Source organism: Pecten maximus, chromosome 13, assembly GCF_902652985.1.
Source record: "Pecten maximus chromosome 13, xPecMax1.1, whole genome shotgun sequence".
Classification (NCBI taxonomy): Eukaryota; Metazoa; Mollusca; class Bivalvia; order Pectinida; family Pectinidae; genus Pecten; species Pecten maximus.
Window position 1 is genome coordinate 37,249,095 of NC_047027.1, and position 19,663 is coordinate 37,268,757.

Below are 19,663 nucleotides of genomic sequence, written 5' to 3' on the forward strand. Positions count from 1 at the left end.
ACACAGGGCGATTTAAATAGCCCATCATTTGATGAAGGTGAGCCAACAAAGAGAGGTAAATGCTACCAGGTTGTTAGATTTTCCTCTCCTTAGCACACCTCACAAGTGATCTTCAGTAAGAGCACAGTCGCCCGACTCGTTTTATACAATAAAATAGGTCTTATTTATATGTACTCTTATATATATGTTATTATTATATAAAACGAGTCGAACACCTGTGGTTAGAGCGAAGACCGAGGTCCAGTTTATAAGGTACATGTACATTAAAAACAAGGGCCCGTTGGAGGGACACAACATACGCCCGCTGCAATATTTGACACTTGGAAGGGGGTAGTTTCACAGGTTGTAATGCTTTAAAATGAAGTATCATTGTTGGAAAGTTGGAAGGAGATATTGATACACATAATGGTGTGTAGTTGAAACCGAAGGGCAACTTTAAATGATGAGATGTATATATGTAGCAAATATGGGAAACCTTGATTTAGACACACAACACAAAAATTAGTACACATGTTTATATACAGAATAAACAGAGCCTGGGTCGGGTAGTATTGAAGTTATGGTCCGGATAAGTAAAATCATCAAAGGGCAATAACTCCGCTAATAAGGGGGTAAGGGGCATAATTTTGGTATGTGACACTCCGCCTCATCTAGATGTATATTTGTGTTAAGTATGGAGAGCTCAACACCATTTGTGCCCGAAGTAAAATCATCAAAGGGGAATAACTCCACAAATAAGGGAGTAAGGGGCATGATTTTGGTATGCGACACTCCGGCTCATCAAGATGTATATTTGTGTCAAGTATGGAGAGCCTGGGTCGAGTAGTACTGGAGATATGGTCTGGACAAGTAAAATCATCAAAGGGGAATAACTCCGCAAATACGGGGGTAAGGGGCATGATTTTGGTATGCGACACTCCGGCTCATCAAGATGTATATTTGTGTCAAGTATGGAGCCTGGGTCGAGCAGTACTGGAGATACGGGGGCAAGGGGCATGATTTTGGTATGCGACACTCCGGCTCATCAATATGTATGGAGAGCCTGGGTTGAGTAGTACTGGAGTTATGGTCTGGACAAGTAAAATCATCAAAGGGGAATAACTCCGCAAATACGGGGGTAAGGGGCATGATTTTGGTATGCGACACTCCGGCTCATCAAGATGTATATTTGTGTCAAGTATGGAGAGCCTGGGTCGAGTAATACTGGAGATATGGTCCGGACACCATATGTGCCCCAAGTAAAATCATCAAAGGGGAATAACTCCACAAATAAGGGGGTAAGGGGCATGATTTTGGTATGCGACACTCCGGCTCATCAATATGTATGGAGAGCCTGGGTTGAGTAGTACTGGAGATATGGTCTGGACAAGTAAAATCATCAAAGGGGAATAACTCCGCAAATACGGGGGTAAGGGGCATGATTTTGGTATGCGACACTCCGGCTCATCAAGATGTATATTTGTGTCAAGTATGGAGCCTGGGTCGAGTAGTACTGGAGATATGGTCTGGACAAGTAAAATCATCAAAGGGGAATAACTCCGCAAATACGGGGGGTAAGGGGCATGATTTTGGTATGCGACACTCCGGCTCATCAAGATGTATATTTGTGTCAAGTATGGAGCCTGGGTCGAGCAGTACTGGAGATACGGGGGCAAGGGGCATGATTTTGGTATGCGACACTCCGGCTCATCAATATGTATGGAGAGCCTGGGTTGAGTAGTACTGGAGTTATGGTCTGGACAAGTAAAATCATCAAAGGGGAATAACTCCGCAAATACGGGGGTAAGGAGCATGATTTTGGTATGCGACACTCCGGCTCATCAAGATGTATATTTGTGTCAAGTATGGAGAGCCTGGGTCGAGTAATACTGGAGATATGGTCCGGACACCATATGTGCCCCAAGTAAAATCATCAAAGGGGAATAACTCCACAAATAAGGGGGTAAGGGGCATGATTTTGGTATGCGACACTCCGGCTCATCAATATGTATGGAGAGCCTGGGTTGAGTAGTACTGGAGTTATGGTCCGGAAAAGTAAAATCATCAAAGGGGAATAACTCCGCAAATACGGGGGTAAGGGGCATGATTTTGGTATGCGACACTCCGGTTCATCAAGATGTATATTTGTGTCAAGTATGGAGCCTTGGTCGAGTAGTATTGGAGATATGGTCCGGACACCATATGTGCCCGCCCAAAAAATTTGCCTATAGTTAAAATTTGTTCAATTTACATCAATCATCTTCAAACGGGACAAAATCCCTTTGTGATCCCCAGCTCATTAGCAACACTTGGGGACCATAATTTTTTCTCTTCGGATGGGTTTGAAACTTCATCAGATCTTTGTAACAACAAATAACAAAAAAGTTTTGTATAAAAAAAGGTTGTAAGTTTAATAAACGATGTTTTTCTCAACATTTATACAATACAATAATATACTACTACAATGTACATACTGTTTAAAGGGTTCAATGTAGGATTACAACATTAATATCCGGGCCACATTCATGTAATCATTCTCATGCTCAAAATTTTGATTTTGTGTTCAAGCAAGAATCTTGGTCGTGATAAAAACTATTTTCCAATTAAACAATGCAAAACATCTTTGGAGAAACTTTGGTATTTTTTCAACATCTAGACACCCTTTTTGACTGAGATGTTCAGATTTTAGAGAGTTGCACAAGAAAATTAGTTGGAACACAAAATTGATACTTAAGCATGACAATGATCGAATAAATGGGGCCTGTGACTGTCTTATCAAGGCAGCCAATCACAACAAATTATTTAGGTCACCTGATGATACATTGACCAATCACAACACAGTTTTAAGGCCAAAAAAACATGCGAAGATGATTATGAAGGACAATACTTTTCCTAACATAACAAAGCTACTCCAAAGAGGCCCTGTCCTATTGATATTTGGCTTTGATTGGACGTTTTGGCTCTGTACACCATTAATTGCAGACAACATTTAGATGAAGATTATAATACTGTTTTTATCCTGCAAAAGCACACAGGCTAAATAATTTATTATTAACTCAAAGCAGGAAAGGGTTTTATACAAGACAATGACAAAGCATCCGTAAGATTTCTAATGAAGATATGAGTGAGTTTATTAACGAGCACAGGATGAATGCTATACAAGATTGAATTTCTGACATGTTTCGAATAGTAAAATGGACAAAATTTAATCTGGTTTCGGTTTTGTACTAACTTACACAATAGATTGTTTACACTGCTGGGACCTGTTCTCTTATGCCGAAAAATTGGTTCGTCTTTTTTTTTTTTTTTTAAATCCTCAACCTTTTCAGACTTAAACCTTGATGGACCTGAAGATATCATGACAAGACTTGAAAATCTTCACTTTAGACAGCTTGTCTGGAAGCAACATACAATCACGAAGTCTGTTCTTATTTTATAAACCAACAACTCTGGTCCAACCAATATACAAGACAGCGATAAACAAAACCAGCCCTGCTGAGATGATTATAGTGAATTCCACAGGAAACATTTCAATCATGATCTCAACATTGAAATGAGAGCTAAATGATTTACGTAGAGATGAGATATATGATATTGAGAGAAGTTGTTTGCATAGAATATAGACAGCAGGCCTGGTGATACATGTATTAGAATGCTGTTATTTATTTGTCCACAAAACACATCATCATCTCCAAACATCACTTACTTACAGGATTTCTTGGAAAGTACAGATATATCAATTAGCACTAAACAGTACACACATAAAAAGTATTGCTTTTTACAACCAAACTGAGGCTATCTCCCTTGGTCCGTAAAAGCACCGGGACCATCGGAGATTCGGATGGATCCTTATCACAACCATGTACGATATGATCCGTGAAAAAAAATATATGACAAACTTTAGAAAACTTATTATGAAAGAAAATGAAATTGCAACTTTTGAGATCAAAAATTTCTTTGCGACAAAAATTGTCAAATGCTTCTACAATAATGCAGAATAGTTTAATAGAAATGAGTGTATGTAATGGTATGAATGATTTGATCATAGTGGAGGTGGTAAACCTATTGTAAGTATACAAAATAATGCTTATGAGTAACACTACCATGGTCTAACTTGAGTGAAATTTTTTCGTGAATTAAGTATTTATTGTAATAAATGACTCCTTACTTCTCCCAGGTATTATCTGCTAAACTAATTCAAAGGTTTTTGATGTTTTATCATCTTTTTATAAATCTGATACAGTGTGCTAACTAGTTCCTACTACACCTGAAAAATATTAAATACAAAATCAGTTACCTATACTTATCTCCCTTATAAAATGAATCTATTTCTACACTACATTTTGATTAGAGTAATATCCCTTCCACTAATAGTTATCAACTTATTTCATTGTTATAGAGGATTCCTTGTACATACCTATGTTCAGTCACTCTCAGTCCAAATATTTCAAAATTCTTGTGTACATTTACATTGTGTCATCAAAATATTGTGCACATTTTTCAATCTGTCATCAAGTCTTGTGTACATTTTCAATTGTGTCATCAAGTCTTGTGTACCTTTCTAGACTTTCCAATCTGTCTTCATCTTATGTGCACCATTCAAATATGTCGATGATCCTTGTGTAACTTTTGATATGTTACCAATTCTTGTGTACATTTCAAACATGTCATCAATTCTTGTGTTCATTTCAAACATGTCATCAATTCTTGTGTACATTTCAAACATGTCACCAATTTTTGTGTACCTTCCAATGTGTCGACAGTTTTTGTGTATATTCAAGTAGAAACAATTGTCTATCAATCAGATTTTTGAGTATAAACTTTGTACTGAGTTGTAAAGATTTCGCTTCCACTTGAACCTTGATTATGAGAATCTAATTTTGACTCCACATTATTAGTTTTAACACTTCTCTGGATGAAAATATATCTTTTTAACTTTGATTATCTATCAGTTTGAACATACAGTTGTTTAATAACATTCAATACATACGGACATATATAAATGTAATCAATTTACTGAAGGACTTTTGTCGATGCCTGCTAATTACTCAGTCTATATTTGACAATTAAGAATATCTTATATTTCTTTCCTGACACAGAATTGGTAATTGATGCATTGTGTAGCACAATAGCTTGAAACTTGGAATCACCACATACTTAACAAAAATTTAAAAAAAAACAAAAAAATTGAAAATAAATGAAAATGTGCAGAATCGTGCATTTGATCAGCTTGTATTGTAGAGATGTAAAAAATATATATAAATCAAAAGATTTGCTGCAAGATTACAATTTTACAATACATCCGAGGCCGAACAGAATTCCTCCCATTAGTCCTCACGCACATAATTCAAATATACACAGGTTATTCTGCACACAATGGACAGGTATATAAGGTAATATTGTAGTTCACATGTGTTATTATCTACAAAAGGCAAAAGCAAAATAAATTATTGGAACATATTAAATTATTATTCATTAAATTCTACTTGAAATATTGAGTACAAAAGATTTTTTTCTACTATAAAAAGTTTCAAATGTGGTAAAATGTATATTAAACTAATTCATGTGTTTCTTACACTTTAAATCTACACACAACGCTATATGTACATCTCACGAACAGTAAAACTGATAACATGGTTGGCAGATCACACGATATACTATCACTTTGACAACACATTTATTGGCTATGCTCGGTTGGTGATCCATGACACGCTATGTACACTGGAGATTCTTTTTACATATTCACACATACATGGCTCTCCCTCCGTTTAAAGCTAATCTTTAAATACATGCACCAAAGCAAATTCTCTCAAAGTGAAAACGATTAAAACCTCTATACTATGTATATGTGACACTGATTTTAGGAACGACGTTCACTGACCCTTAATTTTCTGGAAATGACAATCTTTCCACTTTGAAAAAACATCTTGTAAAATTAAAATAATTAATTTTCAATCTGATATATGAATCCAATGTGATGATCTGGCAAAAAAAATCAGATATATGATCCTGAGGCAATGGTAAGTGATGTGTTTAAATAACAATGATGATTTTATTATGTGTATTATGATAAACCTTTTGATTTTAACAATGACCATGTCCTATATGAAGACACTGTATGACAATACTTTATAACTTTATGGCACATTATACATCTACATACATAAATGTATATCTATAAATCCCCCTAGCTTCAAGATCAAATGATATCTTTTTAAAACCTCCTTCCATGACAGATTTTTTCAAGCTTAAAAATAATATCAATGCATTACTTCCCCTGTTGTCGACTACGGTACTTTTTATACTGTGTAAATATCGGAAACAATTTATTGAATAATTTTTTGTAGCTTTGATTTGCAATTTCATAAATTTTCCTCGCAGCATTTCATTTCAATGTAACAGCTCTCTTAAGGCATCCAATAGAATGCTTTAGAAATATTTGCACGGACACTTCCAGATGTAAAATGGTCCATCAACAATTTGAATGCACCAATTTGTGTTCTTGAAAATATTCACTTCTACAGAACAAGATCAAATCACAACTTTGAATCATATACACAGCATTTCCTCTAGGGATTGTGAAATCAATGCTATAAAGTCAGGATTTCTTCAATGTAGGCATTTGTATTGCTGGAAAAATCTGAACATTTACAAAATTCATCTAGTTTGTTACATTGCATTGTTAATCTAGAAAAAAAAAATTGCCTCTTCACCGAAATAATATTCAGGAGCTAATTTTTTCTCTCCATCAGTCTTTTTTATTTTAATGTCCTTAAGGATCAGTCCAGTTAATGTTACACAACCTGATAACGTTTTGTCCGTTTCCTCAACCTTTGGACTGATTTTGAGATTCCTAACCCTGGACAAACACCATTGAGATATATTTTCTATGCTTGGTTTTCAAAAAGAAGTCATACAAATCTCAATATAGTGGACTTGGATTAACCTCCCAAAACTGGTTTAAACACTAGGTTTCCCCTGATGAAAACTCTGGTTCCCAAACATAAATCTACGAAATTGTTCATATCTACAAAGTCGGAACCAAATAGTGATGGGTACGATGTACCAGTTACATCGTTTGTGAGTCTCCATATTCACGCGCAGTGATGGGTACGATGTACGAGTGACATCGTTTTTGTGAGTCTCCATATTCACGCGCAGTGATGGGTACGATGTTCCAGTGACATTGTTTGTGAGTCTCCATATTCACACACAGTGTAACCTACACAGACGTCTCCGAGTTAAGTCTCAATACAAATTTGTTATTTTTTGGATCAATGACTTCTTCTGTAAGATTAAAATGAGGAATACGTTTCACATTGACGAGCAGCGACACCTCGTTCTGTCGGAGTTGGAAAACTGTATCGTGTTCCATCTCCCTAGTAAGAAGCTGGTCACATACCAAGACCCACTTCTGAATGGGGCGATAGTTGTGATCGTCCATAATAACTGGGCCCTGTGTCAGGTAGCGCTCAATAAACGCCCTGGGGCTCACGTCATGGCCCACGCACACGGCCAGATGGTCCAACACTGCGTCCATCGTGTAGCGGGGCTGTTGTCGAGTGATTCGCAGATACTTCTGTAAAGCCCGAGCCATAGACGGAAACACAGCATGGGCAGCCTCCTTTGGATCCATCGGAACTGGAGCACCTGGAAACAGCAGATATTTAATTTATATTAACACAATGGAATGACAAGTTCTTGTCAAACACCACAAGTTAATCATCTTCAGCAGTTTATCTGTGTATACATGTACAAAATGAAGAAACGCTCTTTATTATTGATGGGGGTAATTTTTGTCATGATAATTTCCCAATGAAGAGATGATAAGTGAGTGATATTAGTATATCTACACCAGACCTCTGGGATTATAAAGATAATGACTTCTACATCAGATTCATTCAGAGGCTTTTTTAAAATTGTTGATATATATAATACCACAGGGCTTTTTTTCACTACTTTGGGAATGGGTAAAAATGCGCGGCAACAGATAAATTGGAAAAAATGGACATAATGCATATGGTAAAAATGACAAGTAGACACAAATATGGATCTATGCTATATTTATTTAGACTCTAGAGCATTATCTCCCTTTATCAGGCCAGAATAACCAATAGAACGAAGATTATCTCCCTTTATCAGGCCAGAATAACCAATAAAACATTTAAAGACATAATTTTTTTATAGTTCATTCGATTGTGAATTTTAACTGGTCGGATTGGGAAAAAAATCCAATTTTGCCGTGGGGAATTCGGCCCCAAATCGGCCCCGGGAAAAGCCCTGTACCATGACCATAAAACACATGGAACACTGTCTAGAGATCTGCTACAAAAATACATTATGTTACATTGTCTACTAAACTGTTACAAAAATACTAGCGTTTATAAAACATGGAAGGAACTGATTAGATGAGGCTGGTTTACAATTATTTGTAATGTGCCTCCACTGGGTGAGTGCCAGATGTGACCTCCAGGTTCCAGCTCCCATCTGGGGCCCCCCACTGAGGTTAACACATTTAACTACTGAGGGATGTTTTACCTGGAATGTTTTGGCAATATCATAAGTTGAGGGGTCCCACACAGGTTAAATATAAATAAAAAGTAGCTACTTAAAAAGCACTGATTATGGTTATGGAATGTTCCATATTTTAAAAAAAAAAAAATTCAATTTTTCAAAAAAAGATATGCATATGTACATATTTATTGAAATTTTAAAGTATACAGATATATATATAATCAAGGACAATATGAGTATTTAAATTTAATGCATGGTATATATATGTGCACATTACATTGCAATCAACTGAATGCTGACAATGTTTTTAATTCATTTAAAATCAATATGTTATGATATAAATTTTTGTCCGTGAAAAGAAAATGTTTATTTTTGTAATTTTTGTTTCCAAACTTAAAAACGCTTAATCAATAAAATGTTCTGATATAGATAAAAAAAAAATCCTTTTAATCTGGAAACTAGATACTGATAGTAGTTTGGTTTACATGTTTTTTTGCTGGACATATATACCGCTAATACCAGTTCTTATACAAACAAATCTAGAACTTCCTATTTATCAGGCTATTTTCTGGAAATGTTTGTTTTCCCATATACCAATATTATCATGCTGTAGAAACAACACATAACCCTCTATGGCTTATCTCATATAACATATTCTTGCTTGTTTGGGATCCAATTTTTTAAACATGCCTACCTTATAAGAATGGATGTACACAAATGATAAGCTAGACTAGTTAATGTAACGGACCAAAATCCTTTGTCTATTTGCGGGACAATCCCTAGATTTTCTCTTCAGATACAGAATGTAATTCTGACAATAAACACCTCCGTCTACAGTGTGGCATCACATATAGGATACAGCTCGGTTGATAAACTTTTATTAGCTGTTGTAACCTCCAGGCTTTTGATCTCGCCAGGCTAATTTTGTAGGCGGGATTCCAACTCTCAGAACCCCTAATGGGAAAATTAGTAAAGTCTGTTTGTTATTATGATTTTTCTCTTGAAGTAGGGGCTGGTGTTTTAAGAGCTTAAGATAGTCCTGGTGTTTAGATAGGTCATCACAAACAAAGGGAATGATATGATCGTCACTTTACAGTCGGTTAATATAGATTTTTCCATCATTGTATTGATTCATAAGTCTCAGCTCACAAAATACTTTGACATTTTCCTAAAAAAAATGTCCCAGTCCAGTAATTAAACTTACACATCAACAGCGTTCTTTATTTTACGTTGTGAAGCAATTATATATTACAATATAACCATATATTATTGAATTACAATAAATCATTCTCTATGTTTATAGCCTAGTTTCCCAAAAATTCTAAGTCTGAAAACTAGTGTATATTTGGCCAACGAATAGATATATGAATCGATGAATTGAAAATTATGTTCTTTCCCTGTCAAATAATGTTCAATACCTTTATCAAACCAGTACTCATTATATCTATTCAAAATTATCTTTTCCTAAAGAAAGCATCTTTAATTTCTTGCTATCTATTTATATGATTAGTTTCATATCCACTAAAATCTCACTTTCAATACAGATCTGTCAAACTTTTCTCAGTAATTAATTAATTACCCTTTCCCATTGATCTCATTGTTCCCTTTGATCCAGCCTGTCCAAAGCTGTCTCAGAACTGCTTTGTATAATGTGTCTAGTCTTTTATGAAATTTTGTAAAATCAAAGATAATTATGTTCTTGCTGTCCATAGAAAACTTTCAAACACAAAAGACCTTTTCAAATTGATTCAGATTTTTACAGGAATAAATTATGACCTTCTCCTTGTTTTAATAACTTCTACCAAAATTGTTAAAACAAATCTGGACAAAATAAGGTTTTAAATGGCCAAGAGGCAAGGCTGGTTTCACAGATTCCAATGATTACTTACCTTGATCATCTTGCATGCGCTTGATGTGAGTAAATGCTTCCTCCGCAGCCACAATTAGTCGAGCACGACGTTTACGCACTCGGCGGTCATATTCAACGTCCTCGTAGAAGCGGTCATTGTGGCTGGCATCTCGTCGACGAGCCGCTGCAGCGAATATTGCTCGCGACTTTCCCTGATTATTTGTTGTGTTTCCGTCAACTTCGTAGAACTTAAGTCCCGACACCTTGGAAGGTCGCTTAGCAACCATCTCCAAGTAAGGGTTGTAGACTGGGAAGTCGCGATAGTATTGTTCCAGTACCCAAGCCGCAGCCCTCTGTATGCTCAGACAGCCTATGTTATATGTTCGACTCTCCCCATCTGGTGACCGCGTAACTCTGATGACAAACTGGGGCTGAAGCTGTCGAATTTCCAACAAGATGACAGCGATGTAATGGATGAACAACAGTGCATCAACGAGCGACACAGAAAACTGCACAATCTTGTAATAGTCAGGCATCTGCTCTTTAAAGATCCGGACGCCATAAAACAACCAGAATGCAAATGTTAAAACAAATACAAGAAATAAAACTACAGCACGAAAGACAAACACACGGGGCATCGTCGCCTTGGGCTGGCGAAAAAATAAGGCCACTGTTCCGAGGAACAATATCAGCAGTTTAAACGCACAACTGATCAACAGTCCTTCACACTCAGGATCACAAGGCAGCGTCTGCCAACCGTTGATTTGAAGTTTAGGTAGGATTATCATAGCAATTGGTGACAGGAAGCCGGCAATGCTGAGTACACCTGCCAATGCTGTTCCAACATATCGGGCACAGCCTATCCCGATGCTGCTCTCAAAACTCTCCTTCGTGTTGAACTTACGGATGTCCTCCATGGAGAACCCAGTCTCACTAGTATTACCTGTATAACAGACATGTATAGAAAACAGGTGAAAACATCCAAACCTGGCTTGAGGAATTAATATCAAACTTTTCCTTTGGAACATTGATTTTCTTCACTTCCTACTCATTGTCAATTTACTATGCCCCAGGTTGTTGTGTTAACCCTCCTCCTTTCCAAATTCGCTGATGTACGCTGTTGTTACCCCCTTGATGTACAGTAGTACGCTGTTGTACATGTGTAGCCCCCCCCCCCCCCATGTAGTATATATATAAGCTGTTGTTTTAACCAAGCCATACTTTTCTGATAAGGGCTGTTGTGTTAACTAAGCCCTTCTTTTCAGAAAAAGGCTCTTGTGTTGACCCCTCCCTTTTCTCTTTTCTAAAGACTTATTTAAACCAAGCCTCCCTTTTCTGATGAAGACTCTTATGTTAACCCCCCCCCCCCCCCCCACACTGATGAAGGTTTTGTGTTATCCCTTCCACTTACCTGTAACCCCCCCCCCCCCCCCCCCCCCCCAGCTATTGTATGTTGTTTTGTTAACCTTACCACTAATGTAGGCTTTGTTATCCCCTCGACGTACCTGTATAGGCTGTTGTGTTAACAACAACCCCTCACTGAAGTAGGCTTTGCGTTATCCCCTAACATACCTGTATAGGCTGTTGTGTTATCCCCCAAAGTACCTGTATAGGCTGTTGCATTATCCCCCCCCCAAAACATACCTGTATAGGCTGTTGTGTTATCCCCCCTCCCAACGTACTTGTATAGGCTGTTGTGTTAGCCCCCCTCCCCCCGATGTATACGTACCTGTATAGGCTGTTGTGTTATCCCCCCCCCCATCCCCGTTTATCCCGTCACGTACCTGTATAGGCTGTTGTTATCCCCCCTCCCCCCGATGTATACGTACCTGTATAGGCTGTTGTGTTAATCCCCCCCCCCCCCCATCCCCGTTTATCCCGTCACGTACCTGTATAGGCTGTTGTTATCCCCCCCCATCCCCGTTTATCCCGTCACGTACCTGTATAGGCTGTTGTTATCCCCCCCCCCCCCCGATGTATACGTACCCTATATAGGCTGTTGTGTTATCCCCCCCCCCACTAATGTATACATAACTGTATAGGCTGTTGTGTTATCTCCCCTCCCCCCGATGTATACGTACCTGTATAGGCTGTTGTGTTATCCCCCCCCCCCATCCCCGTTTATCCCGTCACATACCTGTATAGGCTGTTGTGTTATCCCCCCTCCCCCCGATGTATACGTACCTGTATAGGCTGTTGTGTTATCCCCCCCCCCCATCCCCGTTTATCCCGTCACGTACCTGTATAGGCTGTTGTGTTATCCCCCCCCATCCCCGTCACATACCTGTATAGGCTGTTGTTATCCCCCCTCCCCCCGATGTATATGTACCTGTATAGGCTGTTGTGTTATCCCCCCCCCCATCCCCGTTTATCCCGTCACGTACCTGTATAGGCTGTTGTGTTATCCCCCCCCATCCCCGTTTATCCCGTCACATACCTGTATAGGCTGTTGTTATCCCCCCTCCCCCCGATGTATACGTACCTGTATAGGCTGTTGTGTTATCCCCGCTCCCCCCGATGTATACGTACCTGTATAGGCTGTTGTGTTATCCCCCCTCCCCCCGATGTATACGTACCTGTATAGGCTGTTGTGTTATCCCCCTCCCCATCCCCGTTTATCCCGTCACTACCTGTATAGGCTGTTTGTGATCCCCCCTCCAGCCCGAGTGTATACGTACCTGTAATAGGCTGTTGTGTTATCCCCCTCCCCCCCCCCATCCGTTTATCCGTCACGTACCTTGTATAGGCTGTTGTGTTATCCCCCCCCATCCCCGTTTATCCCGTCACATACCTGTATAGGCCTGTTGTTATCCCCCCTCCCCCCGATGTATACGTACCTGTATAGGCTGTTGTGTTTATCTCCTCCCCTCCCCCCCCCCCCCCCGATGTATACGTACCTGTATAGGCTGTTGTGTTATCCCCCCCCCTCCCCCCGATGTATACATACCTGTATAGGCTGTTGTGTTAGCCCCCCTCCCCCCGATGTATACGTACCTATATAGGCTGTTGTGTTATCCCCCCCCCCCCCCCCCCCCCCCCCCCCCCCCGCCCCCACTAATGTATACATAACTGTATAGGCTGTTGTGTTATCCCCCCCCCCCCCCCCCCACTAATGTATACATAACTGTATAGGCCGTTGTGTTATCCCCCCTCCCCCGATGTATACGTACCTGTATAGGCTGTTGTGTTATCCCCCCAGTTATCGTCCTGAGGAAGTATCTGGACCTCAATCCTCTCCTCTCCCAGTGGTCTATCCTCACACTCCGACACATTGCCCGGCATCTTAATGGTCACTGAGCGGTCATCTCTGTCCCGGTCCCTGTTCATTCCACTACGTTCAGAACCCCGACTGCTGTGTCTTCCAACATGGTGCCGGTGGTGTCCGTGATGTCTACTTCCGTGACTGTGTCGTGACCGTTCGGACCGGTCACTGCGGCCGGACCGTACAGACTCTGCCCCATCCATTCTTTGGTACTGGCTTGGTCTGCGGGGCCAGTGGTCAAGAGGCCAGTAAAACTCTCCCTGTAATTTGTAAATAATTCAGTATTATTCTTTTTCTACCTATCCTTTCAACAACCTGTGCCTGAATAAAATGGCAAAATACAAGTCAGTAATATATTGGAAATTGGGAAGATTACCTCAGATCCCACTCATCCCCTCATACTTTTCTTTCATTTTGGAAACTATTTATTTGCTAAGGAAAGAATTTTGTATTTGACTGCGATATGTTGCCAATAAAACAGTAAAAGGAAGCAAAAAAATCACTCATTTTATCAATCTCTGAGTAAACTCGCAAAGTTTCAAGTTACACCCAGAACATTTTAAAGACTTTTGAGGGTCTCCTAAAAATGAGTTTTAACCTTTGGTTTGAAAACATCTTATAATCTATTGGTTGCATACTTCAGAGATCAGATATATAGGATTTGTGATGAAACAGGTATTCAAGTTGCTCAGATGTTTTTTTGAAGTCTTCTCAGTCCCTACAGCCTTTTTAAAGTTTTTGAAGCATAGAAAATAAAAAGATCAACCCCACTAATTTTTTATACAGACGGACTGCAAGTCATTTAACTTGAACATTGGACACCCTTTAAAAAATACCAAGTGCAACCTCTATTGTAGCATGCTAAACGTCAATCATAACTAAATTTTTAAGCTGAAATAAAAATGCATTGTATGACTTTATAAAGTTTGCGAATTAATACTGACCTGTCCAATATCTAAATAATTCACTGACATCCACTTATACAATTAATGCAAGAAATTGGACATTTTTTATCTTGTCAATTATAATTTGTGTTTGTAGGTTTTCATTAAGACATATCATGCGCTGGACTGTCCCGATCCATGACCCAATGGTGTTTTTTGTATACCTCCTAATTATCTTCATTTCAAAAGTGGTTTGAAATCTAACCACTGAATATCTATCAAAAATTTTGGTTCACAACTTACAAATTATGCTCCGGGGGCAGGTTACACCACTTAAGATCTGTTCTTACATCCTTTCCTTTGAACTGTCATCAAAAACACCAACTGAACATGTCAGACAATGCACTCAAATGTCAACTTCCAGGATTCCCAATAATTAACAAGAGGCATTGTGTATGTTTAACAGGGCAGGGTGTGGTAGACCTGTTGAGGTGTCAAAACAGTAGCCTGGGGCAAAGAGAGGTGTATGTCATAACTAACACTAGGTGTGAATCTAAAGGACACCCACACCTCAATCTGACCCAGTGACACCATCGTGTTTATATACTGGTTTACACCATTAGCACCTCCCACTTGAAGTTGTATACTACAAAATATTTATAATAAATATTTAAGTGTAGGGTTTAATAATTACCACCAATGCTCAAATGTAGAGGTTTAAACACGAGAAAATAATTGAAGCCAGGGATATTGATCTATAGATATATATAACTGCTTTGATTCCCTAAACTGATATGAGATTTAATTTGCAATGATAATGAAATTCATAGTCACACAAGTTTATTAATATATATTTTTTTTAATAAAATTAACTGTTTATTTCTTAGGTATCCAGGTGTATGTAGTGCAATACAATTTATTACTTTTAAAATCTATATTTAGATCTACCCCAAGACTTTATGTGAGCACTGTTTTAACTTTACCTAATACTAAATCAAATATACCACTATAGCTAACGCAATCCAGTGACAATGTACACATATACATGCTTCCAAAGGTACACAGATACTCGGTAGGTAAAACAGTTGTCCTACAACCTATGTCCTACATTAAACTGGCATTAGTATTTATCTAGTGCAGGACATATATCCTCTTCCCTAATTTAATAGTTTGTCATCAGATAAAGCATTATCTATATTTCTAACATGTACACTAGCTATATAGGTAGACAGTCACATGTAATAACTATGCTTTGTACCTTGCTAACAGCCATATGTATATCCACCATCCAAACCAGCAGCCACCCTCATACACAGATCTAGACCTTTCCCCAGGCACAGCAGAATTGGTAGCTAGACAGCCCTCCACCCCATCTCATGCTGTGCCATGTGTATTCTACCTAGGTAACATAAATACCCCCTCCCCACCAAAAACTTCCATCAGTACAGTACATGTACACCTATATCACCTCAGACAGTCCCCTCCAACCCCACCCATGCTGTGTATGTGTAAATCCCCCCCCCCCCCTACCACACCAAAAACATCATCAATACATGTATAGTACACCTGTATCACCTCAGACAGTCCCCTCCAACCCTACCCATGCTGTGTATGTGTAAAATCCCCCCCCCCCCCCCCCCCCCCCCACACCAAAAACATCTTTCTACAGTAGAGTACACCTATAACCTCAGACAGGTCCAACCAAACCCATGCTGTGTATATGTAAATCCCCCCCCCCCCCCCCACACCACACAAAAACATCATTAGTACAGTACACCTGTATCACCTCAGAGAGTCCCCTCCAAAACCCTATCCATACTGTGTACGTGTAAACACACCCCCCCCCCCCCCCCCCCCCACACCAAAAACACCTTTCTACAGTAAAGTACACCTATAACCTCAGACAGGTCCAACCCAACCCATGCTGTGTAAATCCACCCCCCCCCCCTACTTCCACACCAAAAACATCTTTCCCAAGTACATTTGTACATGTACAGTACACCTATAACCTCAGTCTCCTCCAACCCCACCCATACTGTACATTATGATGAATAAACAAACAACACCCCACCACACACTAAAATCTAACACCCCACCACACACTAAAATCTTTCCCCAGTACAAAGTATCTCTCTTATCACATTCTTCCTGATGAAGTTAGCCTCTTCCCTTCCCTACAGCAATGTAGTAATATACAAATCAGTGCCCCTTCCCCACCACCACCAAACACCCTCTATCTCCAGTCTTCCATACTACCTGTATTATAAGCAGTGTAAGATATCACTGCTGTTACACCTCACTGCCCCGACTATTACAAAGTCCACTGAACACCTGTTAGACTTGTGCCGTGCCGTTTACATACCACACCTGACATCTACTGTCTTTGTAGTGATCACACAGATAATCAGGTTACCATCTCAAGGAGTTTTAAACGCCCCATTGTTCTTAAAACACTGCCTGTTTATTTAATCATTGAAAACGTACACACTGTTGTCCGACTACTAAAGACACATGAATGTTTCAACAATTAATAAAACATTGTTTCCAGATTTACTCTACTCGCGGATGTTTAAACATCAACATGTAGTTTTAGTAAAGCGAGGGTATATACGTACAGAATAGAACACTCAAATGGGAATTAATGTATGTTTTGGGGTTAATAATATCACATATACATAGGTAGGTGTTATGTCACCCAAGATTTGATTTTATCAGCACCAAAATCTTCGTGACACTGTTTGGTGTCCAAGAATTCCACCATTTCATATATAAAGTATAGCTATATTAGTGTGCTCTGGCCCTACACCAGACATGGTGTCAAGGCCAGAGGAAACTTGGGCTATATATTAGAACATGAGTTGTAATTCATATCATATTATCAGTAACAATCGGAATTTAGCTTTCTGATGTAGGTATCAAACAAACTGAGCAAATTCTCCATAGCACAAAGCAGTCATTTTTGTTGTAAAAACTCAAAGATATAACTTTAAATCTAAAAATACTAATGAATGAATCTGGTCACAACTGACATATGATATTATAATGTGCCTTTAATATTTCTATTCTGAAATTTAAACGTTTGAATTTTTTACTGATCGTGATAAATCAGGAAAAATTACAATATTACCAATCAACCACATATTTGAGTCCCAGGCGCAGATCGAGGAATTTGAAAAAGGGGGGAGGGGGGATTTGGATCAGCAAAAAAAAGAATTCAACAAATATTACTGTCGCATCACTGAGAACCTGAAATATATTTACTTATTTTTTGTTATATAGATAACTTTTCATACATGTACACTGATATATATAGCTATGACACTGGGAATCCCTAAGAGCCGATGGACTTGGCCAAGAGTTATGTTTAGGCAAAAAAAATAAAGTTTCCAGCAGACTGATCTGAACTTAGCATGCAGTATATTCATCTCCAATCATATTTTTTGATTGATGACTTCATTGATCATATTTTTTGATTGATGACTTCAAAGTCTCAGGATTTTATTTCAGGGTCTATAAAGTAATATTTTACGGCCAGTTGATTGTTTGGATGAAACTGAGGTTCGGAATAATTCCTTTCTCCTCGAGCTCCATTAATATGAGGATTGTGTCAACTAATCCATACTGAAAATTGACATTTTTATTTATAATTCATGCATTTGTACAATGTTTTATCATGCTAAAATGTCATATTTTTTACAAAACATTTATAATATGAAATTTCTTCAGTGAGTCAAATACTGTCTAGTCAGTCTGATGTTTACCTTTGACACAATAAGGATATTTTTAAAATGAAAAAATATTGAATTATCTTAATAACCATCTTTGTTGGTTCTTAAAGCAATAGATTCTATCTCTGTGCCAGGTTTTGAGCATGTTTACAAGTCATTTAAAAACGTTGGACCTGAAAATGTTTTTTAAACCTGGTGCATTGTTTCAATATTACTATTATCACTGATCATATGCTGTCAGATTCTGACAACGCGACTGAACTTACTCAAGGTTATGATTTGTTAAGGGGTTTCTTTGTGTCTCTTAAGATAAGATCTTCCACCTTTGTACAACAAAATTTAATTGGCAAATGTAGGACAACTTAATCGATATCAAATCAGATTTGGTTTGTTATAGTTTTTGTACCTGCATGCCAGATAATTCTTTGTGCAACTTAAAACACTGACATTTTACAAAATTGAAGTGGACTGAGAATTTGCCAGGAAGTAATAAAAAGAAATCCAAAGTCTTCAACAAGTGTTTGTCCAGCGCGCACTGCAATCCACATGCATTCATATCAGCCGATTAATTTATGCAGACTAGCTATAGTATAAATATAAATAATTATTATTGATTTGCTGGTTTGCAAATTACACATGCACTGACTTGTACTAAAGCATAGTTCCTATATTGTGAACCTTTTCCCGTTAATCAAGGTCATAACGAACTTAAATCACACAGCCGCTGTAACTAAAAACAATTCTTATTTGGTTGTTGTCGCTGAACCGTGTGAAAAGCGCGCGACCCGACCCCAATTTAAACAAAGCACGTACTGAACTAATTGCCCCCACAGCCAGGCATCAATTACATGGCCGTCTCAAACTGTGGCGGGTTCCAGTTTACATCAAAACAGACTCCGTCTTCAAAACCTCTCAGAACAAATTTTTGGTGCAAGATCTAGATACGACATGCGTGTTCGGTGTTGAATGCATTGGCAGATGACTCAACACAACAAACGAGAACATGTCAATGATCCGTCTGACCCAATTTCATTACATTTTTATGAAGACATCACGATTAAAGACTATCAAGAAACACCGAACAGCAATATCAACCAATTTAGGTCGTACTGGTCACTGGTGGTCTTTTGTATTGGGATTCAGAATCAACAGTAAAGATTTGAAAATAAACGTAAAACGTAAACTGCAGAGCCGATCGAGAGCTTTGGAGTTCACCGGTAAATTGAAATATATAGATCATACAAACACCTACCTCGTAAGTTTAAATACTTATAAAAGCTTTTAAAATTGTCCAAGAATGACTAGTGTAGTTCATGTCATTGTCCATTCCTGTTTAAACAACGAATCAATCTCCATTCTCGAAAACAAGATCTCATTTCGTCCTGTCGTCCATTTTGATTCCCAGCCAAGCTTTTCATTCGCTGTTATGTTTACCGCCCTCCACTGC

At 38.5% G+C, this 19,663-nt stretch overlaps 1 protein-coding gene across 2 annotated transcripts; it reads right to left on the reverse strand.

Annotated features, from left to right (window-relative positions):
* Positions 1-3,273: 3,273 nt before the first annotated feature.
* Positions 3,274-19,653, reverse strand: LOC117340869 (vang-like protein 2). 2 transcript variants are annotated; one of them, XR_004535490.1, is made up of 5 exons: positions 19,469-19,653; positions 13,513-13,864; positions 10,383-11,285; positions 5,851-7,629; positions 3,274-5,810 (listed from the first exon to the last, which is right to left on the reverse strand). XR_004535490.1 is itself a non-coding variant. In XM_033902646.1 (4 exons), exons 2-4 carry the CDS (start codon positions 13,805-13,807, stop codon positions 7,202-7,204), a joined length of 1,626 nt encoding a protein of 541 aa, XP_033758537.1. In that variant the 5' UTR covers positions 13,808-13,864; positions 19,469-19,653; the 3' UTR covers positions 3,274-7,201. The 2 variants fall into 2 exon arrangements, 1 of the variants encoding a protein (XP_033758537.1); XM_033902646.1 differs by having other exon boundaries at positions 3,274-7,629.
* Between the last annotated feature and the right edge of the window lie 10 nt (positions 19,654-19,663).

Excerpts from the sequence above, each read along its gene's own strand:
- LOC117340869 (XM_033902646.1), bottom strand. The coding sequence starts at position 13,807 with ATGGATGGGGCAGAGTCTGTACGGTCCGGCCGCAGTGACCGGTCCGAA. Across the intron at positions 11,286-13,512 it reads TAACACAACAGCCTATACAG|GTAATACTAGTGAGACTGGG; the intron begins GTACGTATACAT and ends TCTGTTATACAG. Across the intron at positions 7,630-10,382 it reads GCGCATGCAAGATGATCAAG|GTGCTCCAGTTCCGATGGAT; the intron begins GTAAGTAATCAT and ends TGCTGTTTCCAG.